The sequence below is a fragment of the Limanda limanda genome, chromosome 13 (genome assembly GCF_963576545.1).
Source record: "Limanda limanda chromosome 13, fLimLim1.1, whole genome shotgun sequence".
Classification (NCBI taxonomy): domain Eukaryota; kingdom Metazoa; phylum Chordata; class Actinopteri; order Pleuronectiformes; family Pleuronectidae; genus Limanda; species Limanda limanda.
Window position 1 is genome coordinate 12,877,656 of NC_083648.1, and position 13,944 is coordinate 12,891,599.

The 13,944-nt window shown below is 40.7% G+C and overlaps 2 protein-coding genes across 4 annotated transcripts; both read right to left on the bottom strand.

Annotated features, from left to right (window-relative positions):
- Positions 1-3,076: 3,076 nt before the first annotated feature.
- Positions 3,077-9,698, bottom strand: LOC133018390 (solute carrier family 12 member 9-like). The gene is made up of 14 exons (XM_061084752.1): positions 9,461-9,698; positions 8,635-8,769; positions 8,367-8,504; positions 8,185-8,291; positions 7,878-8,070; positions 7,528-7,635; positions 7,271-7,382; positions 6,797-6,954; positions 6,176-6,258; positions 5,808-5,932; positions 5,504-5,696; positions 5,217-5,391; positions 4,477-4,623; positions 3,077-4,353 (listed from the first exon to the last, which is right to left on the bottom strand). Exons 1-14 carry the CDS (start codon positions 9,696-9,698, stop codon positions 3,416-3,418), a joined length of 2,850 nt encoding a protein of 949 aa, XP_060940735.1. The 3' UTR covers positions 3,077-3,415.
- A 376-nt stretch (positions 9,699-10,074) lies between these two features.
- Positions 10,075-13,193, bottom strand: thpo (thrombopoietin). Of its 3 annotated transcripts, none has more exons than XM_061084008.1 (5): positions 12,879-13,193; positions 12,639-12,763; positions 12,393-12,479; positions 12,092-12,256; positions 10,075-11,150 (listed from the first exon to the last, which is right to left on the bottom strand). In XM_061084008.1, the coding sequence occupies exons 1-5, from the start codon at positions 12,889-12,891 to the stop codon at positions 11,007-11,009; spliced, it is 534 nt and encodes a 177-aa protein (XP_060939991.1). In that variant the 5' UTR covers positions 12,892-13,193; the 3' UTR covers positions 10,075-11,006. The 3 variants fall into 3 exon arrangements, with proteins under 3 accessions (XP_060939991.1, XP_060939990.1, XP_060939992.1); XM_061084007.1 differs by having other exon boundaries at positions 12,092-12,266; positions 12,391-12,479; XM_061084009.1 differs by lacking the exon at positions 12,393-12,479.
- Positions 13,194-13,944: the final 751 nt, after the last annotated feature.

Consider the following 13,944-nt stretch of genomic DNA (forward strand, 5'->3'; position numbering starts at 1 on the left):
GTGGTGGGCACTTCTGTCCCATCCAACAAGACACCTCAATTCTTTCGTTTCTGTTTTGTCCATAACCACAAGCCTAATAAAAGCTTTTAACACTTTGCACACATCATATTTCCATCCTGCATTCAAACAGCCGGAAGTGATTCAGTCCCTTCCTCCTGGCAGTGAGCACGGGGCCATCTCCCTCACACTGAAAGAGATTTAGAAAAAACATGTGTGAAATGTTTTTTTTCCCAAGGACACTGATACATGCTGTGTTCAGTCAGTTTGGTATCTGGTATCAGACATCTGGTTGCTTGCATGTCGGTGATTCCATTTATAGGCCTCACAGCCTGGGCTGTGTCTGTCCGTGAACACGCTCCCTCCCACATGCAGTTTGTCTGACGCGTGGGCGGGTGTCAGTGCTCCTGTATGAAAACTCACTCTGCCGCAAACGTGACGTACGCCACAGATGGCGTTCTCACTTCATCAGAAGTTATCTCATAGTGAGCCAGTGAGAAAATGCACGAGTCAGGTAAGTTTGTCATGCTCAAGTGGATTGTGGAAGTATGAAGCCTAGAATTTACACAGAAGTAATTTACAGCGTAAACACAAACATTAAGGACCCCGAATGTTTTATTCTTTCTTTCAAGAGGGAATTTGGGTGTTTTCTACTGAAAATTTAATGGAGATTACAAGAACCGTATCTTCAAATGTCAGCAGTTTACTTAGACAACTGGTTTAGTCACACTCCAACATCCCTGAGCCTATAAAGTCATACATCTTTACACAAGACATTACTTCAAAGTGATTAAAAAGAGTTATTATTATATTTGTGACACTTGTTTCCGGTTAGTTCCATAGGAAGACAGTCATTCTTGTCATTGCAATCCAATTTCATTACATTTCTAGCATGACCTCAATTCAAATTTGGTTAAAGAACCTGGGGGTCAGGTGACAGGATGTTCCTGATCCTTTTAAGGCTCTATAGGCCGAAACTACAGATATGAGTCAGCAGGCTACAGGCACTACTTGACACCTTGAATGGAGTTACTGGCAACGATGAAAGTGCACCATTTCAATGCACCTTCAATACACATGTGTATTGATTTTTGTGAAGATCGGTCAGAATAATTTATAATATTTAATAATAATAATAATAATCCTTACAATTTCAATAGGGCCTCACCAACTGTCAGTGCCTGTCAATGGTCGGGCCCTAAGAAATACAATGAAATAAAATAAAATAAAATAAATCCTGCGCAGAAGCAACCTGAATAATAATAATGATCCTTACAATTTCAATAGGGCCTCACTGTCTGTCATTTGCTCCGGCCCTAAATATAGAATGAAATGAAATGCTCTTTAAAGTCCATGCATTGATAATAATACATTTACAGAGGATTCTCTCCTTCTCCAGTCGCTGAGCATTGAGAACAAAGTGTCTGCACCATCTTTTCATGTTCTATGATCTATATTGTCAAATAGATTTTTGACAGACACCAGTTTTCCAAAGGGGGAACTAAAACACCAAGTACATTAACCTCATTGAATCCTCTTTAATCAAACACAAGCTTAGCAGAACACCTCTCTGTCTTTAATATTCAATATGTCTTTCCTCCATCAGCAAATCTCCCCCTCCCAGTCATCACCAGTCGGAAGTGATTCAGTCCTTCCATCTTTCAGCTTGTTGACTTCGAGCGGAAGAGAAACATGGTGTTGAATCTGATGCCAAAAACAGCCATGACAATTTGAGTAGATCTGCCTGCGTGTCATTTTCAAATAGAGTTAGTGGTCACTGTGTTTGTTAATGGGTAGGGATGAAAGTGTTACGTCCATTTTGTCTTAGATGTCCTTATTTCCTCCATAGCCTGTGAACGCAAGATCCCATAATAGTTCTTGGAGCCGAATCTGCCTCCAACTGTGAGCACACTCCCTCCCACATGCATTTTGTATGTGATGTGTAGGTGGGTGTCGTTATTCCTCCTGCACAAGCCGAATTTTGTATTTCATTAATGTCTATCTTAACTGTGGTCAACCTCGGTGTGAAATATGCTATACAAATTTAAATTGATCTAATTGAATGAATGCATGTTACTCACGTGGCACTGTGCGTGTAAGGAACATACATCATGTATGAGGAAGGAGCTTAGGGTGATCTTGGTTAAACCTGCAGTTTTCTAATTGCCCAGTTTCATCTGCACACTGAATGTCATTCCAATTAAGTCACTTCACATATTTCAGCTAAAGACAAACACACAATTTCTGCTCCTCTTAAGATTTTAAAAGAAACCAGCCTCACAGCTTTTCTTACCTGTTTTTACAGTGTATACATTTGTTTTTATTTATTCATCTAATATGTATTACCTTAGACTTAAGTATTACATGGTACTTATTGCTTACTGGTGCCTATTTTTGACTATTGCTAATATCATATTCCCCCATTGTGGGACTAATAAAGGATAATCCTGTCCATGTTTTAACTTATTAATGTTACTTGTTTATATTGTATATTTTAACTTATTAACTACTTTTGACGAGAGCGTGTTTCTCTATTCTTTTTGATTTCTGCTGTAACACAGTAAAATTCACTATAGTGGGACTAATAAAGAACTTATGTAATACTCAAACAAATGTTAATACGTTATAGTTCTATTAAATCAATTTTGTAACATTCATGACACAACCAGCCCTGAGAAACAATACCATTTCAACATCTTGTAAACATGATGGTTAGAGATTGAAATATAAACCTACAACAGAAAACCAGTTAGTAAAGTACATATTCATCAACTGGCTTTAGCACTGAAAATATACTCTACCAGCAGCCCAGACTCACTTGGTAAAACAACAATCACCACAGCCATGATACTAAGCAAATATCGCCCTCTGCTGGTAATCCACAGACAGGTCATGAGTATGACTTCAGCGCAAACTGGATGAATGGATTTAAAGTTTCCTGTTAAATACAGGTGATTAATAAAGTGTTGAGCAACAGATTTTAACAATGCTAATTTATAAATAAAACTGTTGTAAAGAACAATAAGTAATACAAGAATTCAGTCAATTTATTTTCTAATAAACAAACATACAAAACAACAAACAAAGCTCAGCCCCAATGTTTAAACTGTACAAGGAGAGATAAACAAGAGCACAGGACTAATACTTCAGGGAGGGAAGGAATTGCATGAACTTTTCCTCCGCAAAAAGTGGAAAACCTTTATACATAGTAATCACAGAAGTAAACTCCTCACATCCATGTTGTGGCCCGATATTGAACTAAGGGAAAATATTATCAGTACAAGTGCTTTTCGGGCTTGTGATCTCCATTTAGAATCTGTAGTTGACAGCTTAAATATCTGGTGAATTGGTAGCAAAAAGCAGTTCCGTGGAGGAACGACGCAGGATCAAGATGAGTGATGGAGGTGACGGTAAAAATCTAAAGATCAGTAGTGACCACAGGAGTGACTCCATGAATGAGCAATGTTGGGCCGAGGTCTCGACTCAACAGGTCCACCTGGTGCAGGTAGGCACGGTAACGGCTTATGTCTGCAGGTGGGCGTGGCAAATACAGGAAACGCACAGCAGGTCTAGGGGCTCCGTGTCGGAGAATCAGATTGTTGACAGCACAGATGTATTCTTCTGTGAGCTGAGCAGCATTATTGGGGAACATTTCATTGGCATCTTGCTTTTGAGCCCTTTCTTCTTGCTCCATTTTCACCTCACTCTGCGCGCACTCTGCCAGATTCCCTGTCTCCCGCCCTTCTTGTCTCTGCCAGTGCAGCGCCACCACCTCGTCCCAAGTCACCATCTGCACCTGAGCTGAGATTCTTAGCTTCTTGAGCATCACCCTGAGCTTCGTCTCCTCCTCTTCCTGCATACTGCAACCAGCCTCAACGCACAGGAAGAGGCGGAGTCTTGCCTGTTTCCAGGTGCGAGTCTCTTGCAGCACGCAAGCCAGCTGCAGGAGGAACAGCGAGCAGATGTCAACGTAGCCATGGCTGTCTGGTTGAAGCAGATTCAGTGGCCACACATCGACAAAGGGCCCCATCATGCTTTGGTGGCCTGCAGTCTTTCTTCCAGTACCCAAGACCTCCTCCCGGTTGAACTGATCAAAGTAACGAGCCAGTGTCACATTCTTCCCCATTTTAACAGCGTCAGCAATCAGTGACACGTATTCCTCTTCCTGCAGATCTTTTTCTTCCTCCGTTTCCCGCACACTTGGGAAGAAAGGGGACCGCTGCTCCGTCGGGTCTTTGGTTGGACAGACAGTATCCAAACCATAGCCTGTAGACACAAGAATTTTACCTTGGAGGTTGTCTTGTGGGGTGCAGTCATCATAGAAACCCAAGACAATGGTGTTTGGCCGCATTCCACCTTGACACAGACATAAGTATCAAATTTGCATCTTCGATAAGAGCTGTAAGGCTTCATCGTGTGATACATTATCAATATTCAATTGAAATCAACATTGTACAGCAATAACGTAAACTTGCCTACCAAATCCTGTAATGAAAAGCAGGTTCTGAACTCCGTGTCGGACAGAATCCGCCAGGGTGAGGTTGACAAATGCCTTGATGTTTAGATGATCTACTAGAGACAGCCAGGATTCATAACAGCTTTGCAGAGGATCAGAGGGCAGCCCGTCTGCAGAGAGAAAAAAAGACAATCATCTCATTCCCTCAAGGGCAGCATGTGTTTGTTGTGACAAGCAGGTGTGTGGCTCCGCTCAGACCTTGTATCAACATCCTTTCTGAGAGATTCGATCATCACAAGTATACAGTGTTTGTCTTTTCCCATCTGGCATTACAATGTGTCCTGAGCCGAACATCATTTCAAAATCTTTATGTCCCAATGGGCTTAGGTCAGGTATCTACACTGAAGGGTGTTGGTCAGTGTAAATATTGTGGCACCAAACAAATCAACGTATGGTCACTGAGAAGCGTAAACATACATTTGAATGATTGTAAAAATGTGGTTGGTTAGAAGACATTAGACGAGTAGGCACTAGGCAGTCCTTCATATTTGGATTAATTTAATCAAGTCATTGAAACTGATACTAGTAATTCCATTACTAGTGAGTAATGGCAACTACATTGGCCATTACTCACATTTAGAGTGTTAACTATCACCTTTTAAAAACAATAGTCTTCAATAGTTGTAAAACCTAAAGAATTACAATACTAAAAATGTGAATTTTGGTCTTAGCACCAATTAAATTATGTACATTTGCTTTTTACCTAGTAAACCCAGCTTCACATGTCCCAATACATAGAGGCCACTCTTCTTCAAGTCATTAATGAAAGTCATAAGACCCGTAGAGCTGCGAGGGTTCGCCACCATCAGAAGCAACTGGGGCCTCCAGAACTTCACGTGGTCTTTACGCACGTCCAACATCAACAGGTACTTACGCACCTGAATCAAACAAAGATAGGATGAGAAAGAGATAAGTGCTGTTGAAGTAGATAATGGAAACCCTAACCCCTAATAATATTGTGAAACGGAAGGTTGGTTTGTGACTGTGAACCTGGTGGAAGATGAGAGCCTGGCTGATGTATCCCCAGTTGCTGATGGGACCAAAGTAGTGGATCAGCATCAAGAGCAGCAGCATAAAGGCTATGCTGGCAAAGGCATAAATTGCATTGATCAGAAACATCATGACCAAGCAGCCAATGATGCCCAGTGTGCAGGTGTGCCAGGTAAAACACCGGAATGAGGGTCTACGACAAAATAAAAGAGAATGACTGAATAAGACAATTACCTTTAATCATGCTTTTGAAAATTAAATCCAGAACAAGAAGCTTAGCTCACAACAATATCCTTTACTTTACCTGAAGTTTGGTGCAGAAGCCCATTCAAGAGCCAAACAGGCCAGGTTCACGGCAGCATAGACCAACAAGAAGAAGATGGTTACAATACCAGCTATGGTGTTCAATTTCCCCGCAAACAGCACCACCTAGTGTCAGAAATAAAGATCATCATTTAGCTTAAACTTGATTCAAAGCACCAGTTAAGCCACAATGAAAAGTAAAAAATGTTGTATGGTACAAAACTATATACATTATATTTAGATGGTGACTGATTAATGTCACAATCAGAAGTTTTTAACTAGGTCACCAATCAAACATGATAGAGCTACATAAACAGGGAGTGGTTGAAGATGAGGGCAAGGGAAGTGACATCAGTGTAATAATCCCACCTGTACAAGCAGCCAGGACACGAGCACCGAGGCCCAGGGGTTCCCACTCCGAGATGTTTTCCTCGCCAGAGCCAGGAGGCCACCTGTACAGTTACAAAAATCCCTCTCTGTTATTGCTCATCATCTTGAATCAAATAAACAACTGAGTCATCCCGACTTAAGCCAAACCCACAATGAGGGTTTTTTTTCTTCTGAGAAAAAAAACTGGGAGCCATCTGCTGTCAAATGATACTTTCTAAGTTTAAATACACCAGATAAATGAGACCTGATGAAATTAATAACAAGGGTCAATGTCTCACATTATAGATTTCAACAGATTGCTTATTATGAAAAAGGTTGACTCAGCTTTGTAGAAGACCAGCTGGAATTGGAATTTGCTGTCATGTACACTGGATCATCTATATACTCCTGATCATAACCTGAACAAGCAAAATTACAAATGTGAAGCCTCTCACTACAAAAAGGGTCTAGGGCCATGTCAGCTGTCGCTTGTCAGATGACGTGGTGAAATCTACAAGTCCTTCTCTCAATCTCAAATAAAGATGGGAAAAACAACCATTGGAAAGCTGGCAATACAAATTAAAAAATGTGTGCAGCTAGACACATGAGCAAAAGTCTCACCAAACAGGTTGTCTTTGGACAAAGCATAAAGGATCCTGGAAGCTCCGATCAGATTACTCATGGCAGCAGATAAAGTGGAGGAGTAAACACCGACTGTCACCATGGGAGGCCATATATTGATGTCTCCCAGAAAACTGTAGTCTTTTTGGAGCAGGCAGCTACGAATGACAGAAAAAAAACAATCTGAAATAAATTTTGGACAGTAGAAAGTGTATTCTGAAGATTATCTGTGTTAATAACATTTTAAATAAATATTGATTGTGATTACATTCAAGGAACTGGAACCGTTGAGCATAATCTTAAACTTCAACTAAAATAATCCAACTCTGTAAAAGACAGCAAAAATATTCCAATTTGATGCACATGTCTTTCATAATCAGACACTCTGTACCAATAGAAAGGTTTGAGTTACGTTTTATCTTATTTGTGCTAATTCTATTCAAGTGTCTTTGACTGTGTGCATGTGTGACTTACCGGTCACAGGACCAAGCAGCCAGAAGACTCAGCAGATTGTATGTGATGAACGTTATGAGGACAGCTGCAATTGTTCCTCTTGGGATAGAATAGCTGGGATTTTTCAAGTCACCTGCAAAACACATGACAGAAGCAGATTTTTATATCACAGTTAAATGCCCCCAGACCAAATGTTGAAGTGGTGTATTTAACAACTAAACACAACTTTGTATGGCCTCTCCAAAACACATTTATTGATATGATTTTAACACTCTTACCCGACATGTTGGAGCCTGCCATTATTCCAGTGCAACCATTGAACATGACAGCAAACACTGTGGCAAAATTCATCATGGCACCGGTGGTGTAGTCCACTGTGTAATTGGCTGGAGGGAGTGACAGGAGACCTGATCATTCATACATGTCAGAGTTCACCTGTGCAAAAAGGGAGCTATGGCACATGGTGGGATCTCATTGAACAGATGAATGTTATGAACTAAAAAGGGATGATATTGCATGTTTTTTTTATACAGGTGCCACATTGTTTGAAAAGACTTTCAAAGGCTGTAAAATATGCAGCCATTACTTTTATATTTTATATAATAACAGCAACATATCCAACACTTACGCAAAAGGTTACTCTGCAAGGTGTGGAGTCGGAATCCAGTAAAATTGGCTATCGTCAGGCTGGTGCTGTTAACAGATGGCAAAACCACCCCAACAGGCCTAGCAATGAAGAAACTGATAAAAACGGACACAAGCACTGTTGTGACTATGATGAAAATTATAAAGGCGGCTTTGGCATAGATGTGGGCTCCCACCTGTGAAGACAAATATAATGCATTGAGGTATTAGTGGCATATATCTTAATATACTGCTGACAAATGCATCTTCATTTACAAGAATTAAGTTTAATGAAAATAATTTCATCTCACCAAGCAGACAAGGAAACACAAGAAGAGCACGCCAGTGCCATAAAGCACAGACCACAAGTATCCTGAAGGCAGCACCTGAAGTGGACCTGCAGAAGCTGCACCCCCCTCTGAGAGAGGACAAGAAACCAGCGTTATCTGATACATCAATATACTTTCATGCCTGACTGTCTGATGGACCTCACCTTCTGGGATGCCAAAGACAGACATAATAGCCTCAACCAGACCCAAAACATAGAGAGCACTGCCACACACGTTGGCAAAGAAGAACATGATCCCGATGCTCCCACCGAACTCGGGACCCAGGGCTCGGCTGATCATGTCTGGGGAGCCAAGTTAAACAAAGACCGGACACCACATCTCACCTAATAAAGTTCAACTACAAGTCAGATTCACAGATACACAAGTGAAGCTTTTAAGATTCAGGCTAAGTCTCTCTGCAAACAAGGATACAGTATGCACCTCCAGCATCCAAAGCTCCATTGGTGGAGATGGCGCACACAGAGAGCACAGTCATGGTGATAATCATGTAGGCCACCAGGAACATGGCAATAGACTGATAGAGCCCTGCTTGTCCCACAACAAATCCTGTAGGCAGAGGGAGGACATCTTGAATTTATAATGGAATTGATGCATTTAATACATGTTTTTATTATTTATAATGAAGCATGTAGCTTTACCATTGTTTAGAAAACAGCCTGTGGATGTATTTCAAATGATCTCTGTAATTCTTATACATTGTATAGACAGTGTGAAAAATCTATTACTTCAGTGATTTGGCTATTAGATATTAAGAAATATTTAACGTATTTGCTTACAGCTTTTTACATAAAGAAAAATCTTCAGTTGGACGAATCTGAATTGACCCAAATACACAACCTGAAAGTACTGTAGCCTACTGACTACATAATTTTCAAAATAACATTTATAAACAATATTTCAAACCATTGTGAAAATGTCCAGCTACAGCTTTTGAAAAAGTAAACGCAAAAGTTTCAATAAGAATTTTCAAAAAACTGAAATCTCATTGTATTTTATCCAATCTTATGCTGCAACAATTGGTTGATTGATCTAATGACAGATCGACTAATCATCAGAAAACATGCACATTAAGCAGCATTGGAAATAACCTTTATTAGATGCAGCTTCAAATTCATTGGCTCACCTTTGCCCTACATGAATTTAGTCAATAGCCAACACTTGTATCTGCTGTTTACCTGAGTCAAATCAATACCAAAGGTTTTTTTTAACTAGATTCAGTGTTTTCCTAAGTGTAAAAGTGAGTGGTTGAATAGTCCCTCCTCGTACTCACCTATCCTCAGGAACACGACGACGCTGAACATGGACAGCAGAGTCGGGGTGACCACTCCGAACACCACACCGAGCTTCCGGGCGGGCTTCTCCCCGGAGCCTCGCCCGGCCCTGGCCACCTTGGCTCGGCCGTGTTTGGAACCGTCTGTCGGCTCCGCACCACCGGTGGTGAGTCGGTAGTGAAGGAGGGGAGTCTTCTCTGACATGGCGGCTTCAACGACGACGGTTTCAGCTGAAACTCTTTCAACTAGTGGCTAATGTCCAGGTCCAGGAGCAATAGTGCTAACATGTAAGCTAGCGTTAGCTTCCCGAGCTAACGCCATTCACATCAGACTCACCTGTGCAGCTGATGACGTTTAATGAGCTGGAAAATGACGCCCCTTCCTCTAATTGGCTGAAGTCGTCCCTCTCCATATCTATGTCCCTCTCTACTTGATTAATATCCGCCTCATGCTATATGCCCACCTGTTAGCATTAGCATAACAATAGCACATGCTGAAACCTAACCAGCTAGGGATAAAATAAGAAAAAAGTTAGCTCACCATAAATCACCCAACAAAATAAATAGGTGTGATTAAGTAATGGGTGTATAGCACATCATAATTGTTTATTGCATATTACAGTGTAAAGGGTTTTGTCATCATTAACAACATTAATATTCATATAGTGTTGTAAACATGTACTTAGAATACTTTACATATACACACGATGGATTTGCTGAATTGGGATAAAAAAAAGAAATACATAAGAATGTGTACATATATACAGCAAATCGTAAAATATAAAAGATATAAGTTCTAAAAGTGCAATGAGAACAAAACAAATCTGCTTATTAAATTCATACCAGTAGAGTGCAGCAATATTTTCCTTCATTATCCTTAAGTATGGTTTGTTGATAAGTAGCCGATATTTGTATTATTATGTATATTCATTTAAGTGCAATGACTGTCTAGCAATGTAAACACATTGTACCACTAATTTTAAAAGGACTTAAACAAATGTTTCGTGAAAACATGAACCAAAAATACCAAGTAGACTTTTTTTTGCTCTGGTCATGTGATCAAGCTGGAGATCGCTCTCTTAACGTTGAACAATCATTTGAATTTTAATACATTTGCAAACAGTAAAGTCAAAACAAAGCTGCCTCTAAGCTGCATGTAAAAAGAGAAGCTACTTGCTTTTTGGTAGATTGGAGGCTTGTATTGGTCGTAAAGGCCTAAAGTTCTATTCAACGCATCCTTAGCTTTATGTAGAATGACACAACGATACCTCCCTCCAATTGGTCCATGATGCTCATCATCGCAGATACATTTCTGCTTTTTGCCCCTAAAATGTGAGTCTGTCAATAACAGGATACAATAGCAGACTTTTTACAGATGAGACATTTCAGAGTGAGGAGGAAGTCCAGATCAATCCTGCTGTTTTGTGTTGGTGGAATTTATTGACTAGGGGCTCCCGAGTGTAATCCATCCCGTCATTTGTGAAGAATAATGGGTCCACTAAAGTTGCTAGTGTCACTTGTGAGGGCATCTGTCTTCCATATTAATCATGAACCTCTCCAGTTTGCCTGAGATCAGTTGGTTGTATCTCAGCAGGACTGTGCTCAGACTCTGCGACCTTAGAGGAACACAAGACAATGATGGAGTCTCCACTGGCCCCTGTTGGTCCAAAATGAAAACAGAACAGAGTGTGAGCAAAAATGTGAAAATTGTATCCTTTAAAAATGTATTAAAACGGATTCTTGACAACGGAAATCAATCGATCAAACAATCAATCAAATTTGATAGGTATAGCCCATATTCACAAATCATATTTTGTCTCATAGGGCTTTACAAGGTGCGACATCCTCTGCCCTTAACCCTTAATAAGAGTAAGGAAAACTATTAACTATTAACAGGGGGAAAAAACAGAGAAACCTCAGAGAGAGAGACACGTGAAGGATCCCTTTCCCAGGATAGACAGAAGTGCAATAGATGCCACGTGACCCACAAATTAACTTTCCAAATTGGAGGTTCTTATGTAAACCATTGATTGCAGGACATCCATCTTGCCCATGTGTGACTTTTGGGAATAACTGTCTCACTGGGAAAGTATGCGCTGCTATCTTCTTCTTGTCCTGAGGAAGGAAGTCTCGAGGTCAAACAACATAACATCATCAGACCCATGGCACAGATATTCCAGAGCCACAGGTTTATGAGAAATCAGGCTATTTCCTCAACAGAAGAAAATGATAATGCCTCCAAATAATCAAATAAAAAACAGTTTTAAGTCACTATGTGCACAATTTGGTCAACACTTTGATAATTTTACTGAGCTATGTTTGTTATAATGAGTTGAGTGTGAGTGACAAAAACAGATACAGACAAAAATGAAAAGTGAAACCACATTTCACTGTCAATATTTTGGCAATTTGGATCTTGGTGGTGAAATTTGTCAATTTCGAGGGTAACATGTATTCTAGACATCCAGAATTATGGTTATTTTACCCTTGACATGTACTGGACATTTATTTTTTGACCTGTAAATCACCAAATCCGTGCTAAATGGGGGACGCTCTACTTGTGTGTGCTGGCAGTTTATGAACTTGACAGCTTCTTACCCTGAGCTGAAGGTGTGTGAGAATGACCAGATAGTTGTTGATGTTGTTTTCCAATCTCTGCAGCAATGAAGTGCCACATCCTGGCGTACTCAGGGCCCTCATGACCTTCACACCTTCAATAAGAAGCCTCAAGGATGCAATGATGTCTCCTCTCCTCTCCTGGTACTGCAGTAACACATGCACAGAAAAAGACGAGAAAACCATATCATTAAAAACCAGAGTAACGACTCAAATCAAAAGTAAGCAAGTAATAAAATCCACTATGGCAGAGGATTTTGGATTCATACATGTGCTAACATACTGATTTGTTTTCCCAAGATGCTACATGAAGCTCTGTGCAGGGCAGCTGAACCGGTGTGGAAAGGGTCATGACAGCATTGCAGTCACTCTGCCAAGGAGGAGACATGGAAAAGAGGTGACAGCAGCGAGACAAACAGGTGAGAGACAGACTGATGGGAGACTACAGGTAACAACAGATACACAGGACAGATACATCAGCCCAGCAGGGGGGAATACAGACAGAAATGTTGGGAAATAAACAACTCACCAGTGCACTTTCCATTTCTGCCACAATATTCAAAACCCTTCTGGCGGCTCGATTACACACAAAGTCCATGGGTTTCGTCTCAGCATCCCACACCTCGGAGGCTACCATACAGAGCAGCAGGAGTCCTGCATGAAAACAGAACCACATGCTGAAGCTGAGGCACCACCTGCAAGCTTCTTCAGCTTACAGCACTAATGTCTTCATGTGTAAAACCTCCATTAGTTTAGGCTCACTACTCACTGCTTAAAGCCATGCCCTGCTCAGCCTCTCCCGATGAGTCCTCATTTGTTCCATCAAGAGATTTGCCAGGTGGAAAAATGTGGTGTTCCACGGTTGTGTAGGGGCTGCGTGTCCTTTTCGTCTTCGCACTTGATTTCCCACCTTCTCATTCAGTGCTCGGAAGGGCAAGTGTTATCTGGCCTGAGAGCAGGATGCGCTTCAACTTCCCCGCGGCGCAGCATAACAAAGCGCTATAGTCTGAGAATGGCATTTCATTGGTATTAGCCCGGATTATTTAGCTTCTCCTCGGGCAGGAGTTGGCTTTGGCAGCGTTACAGGGACAGTCACAGGAACAGCGTGCTTGCTGACTAAAAGGTTAATGATTTATTATTGTGAAAGACTCAATTTGCTCAGCTGACGTGAAATCCAGTCACTACAGATGGAGGGTATTTACTTTTTGTCAAGGTTTGCCCCGGCCAATAGTGGTCGCATGGGTTAATATAAAGCACAAGACTTATGTCAGAGGGAGCCACCGGCCCACACAGCATGTGGGTGTGGGTGTAAGGTCTGTGCTTGTGGTGACTAATCTGTGTGACTTGTGCACGTATACAAGTGTACGTGCAGTTTGTTTTGGACACTGAAGGTTGTGGGTAAGCTTGACTGTTTCACTTTTGATTTATAAATTCTTACACAATAGTTCCAAATCTGGATTTTTATTTTGTAACCTTTTCTTATAATAATTACACTCCAATTTCGACCAAGCTGTATTGTATATTCGTCTGTTATAATCCGTTCGTGTAATAGCCTTACTGGTTTACAGTCCAGGCAAAGTAGCGTTTTACAACCGACTAATTGTAAAATAATTTTTTTCAGCATAGATTATTTCTATGAGGTGTCCAGAACAACATACTAAAATCCTAATTGAGGAAATATGTTTAATTCTCATCAATGTGTGCCAATGAAGCCAACCATACACCCCAAAAGGGCTATTTTTTTCCTTTACTCCTATCAAAATAAAACTTTACACGGTGAAAGTAACCATGAAACGTAACATTTTTTGTATTAAAGGTTTCTTTGAAAATGAATT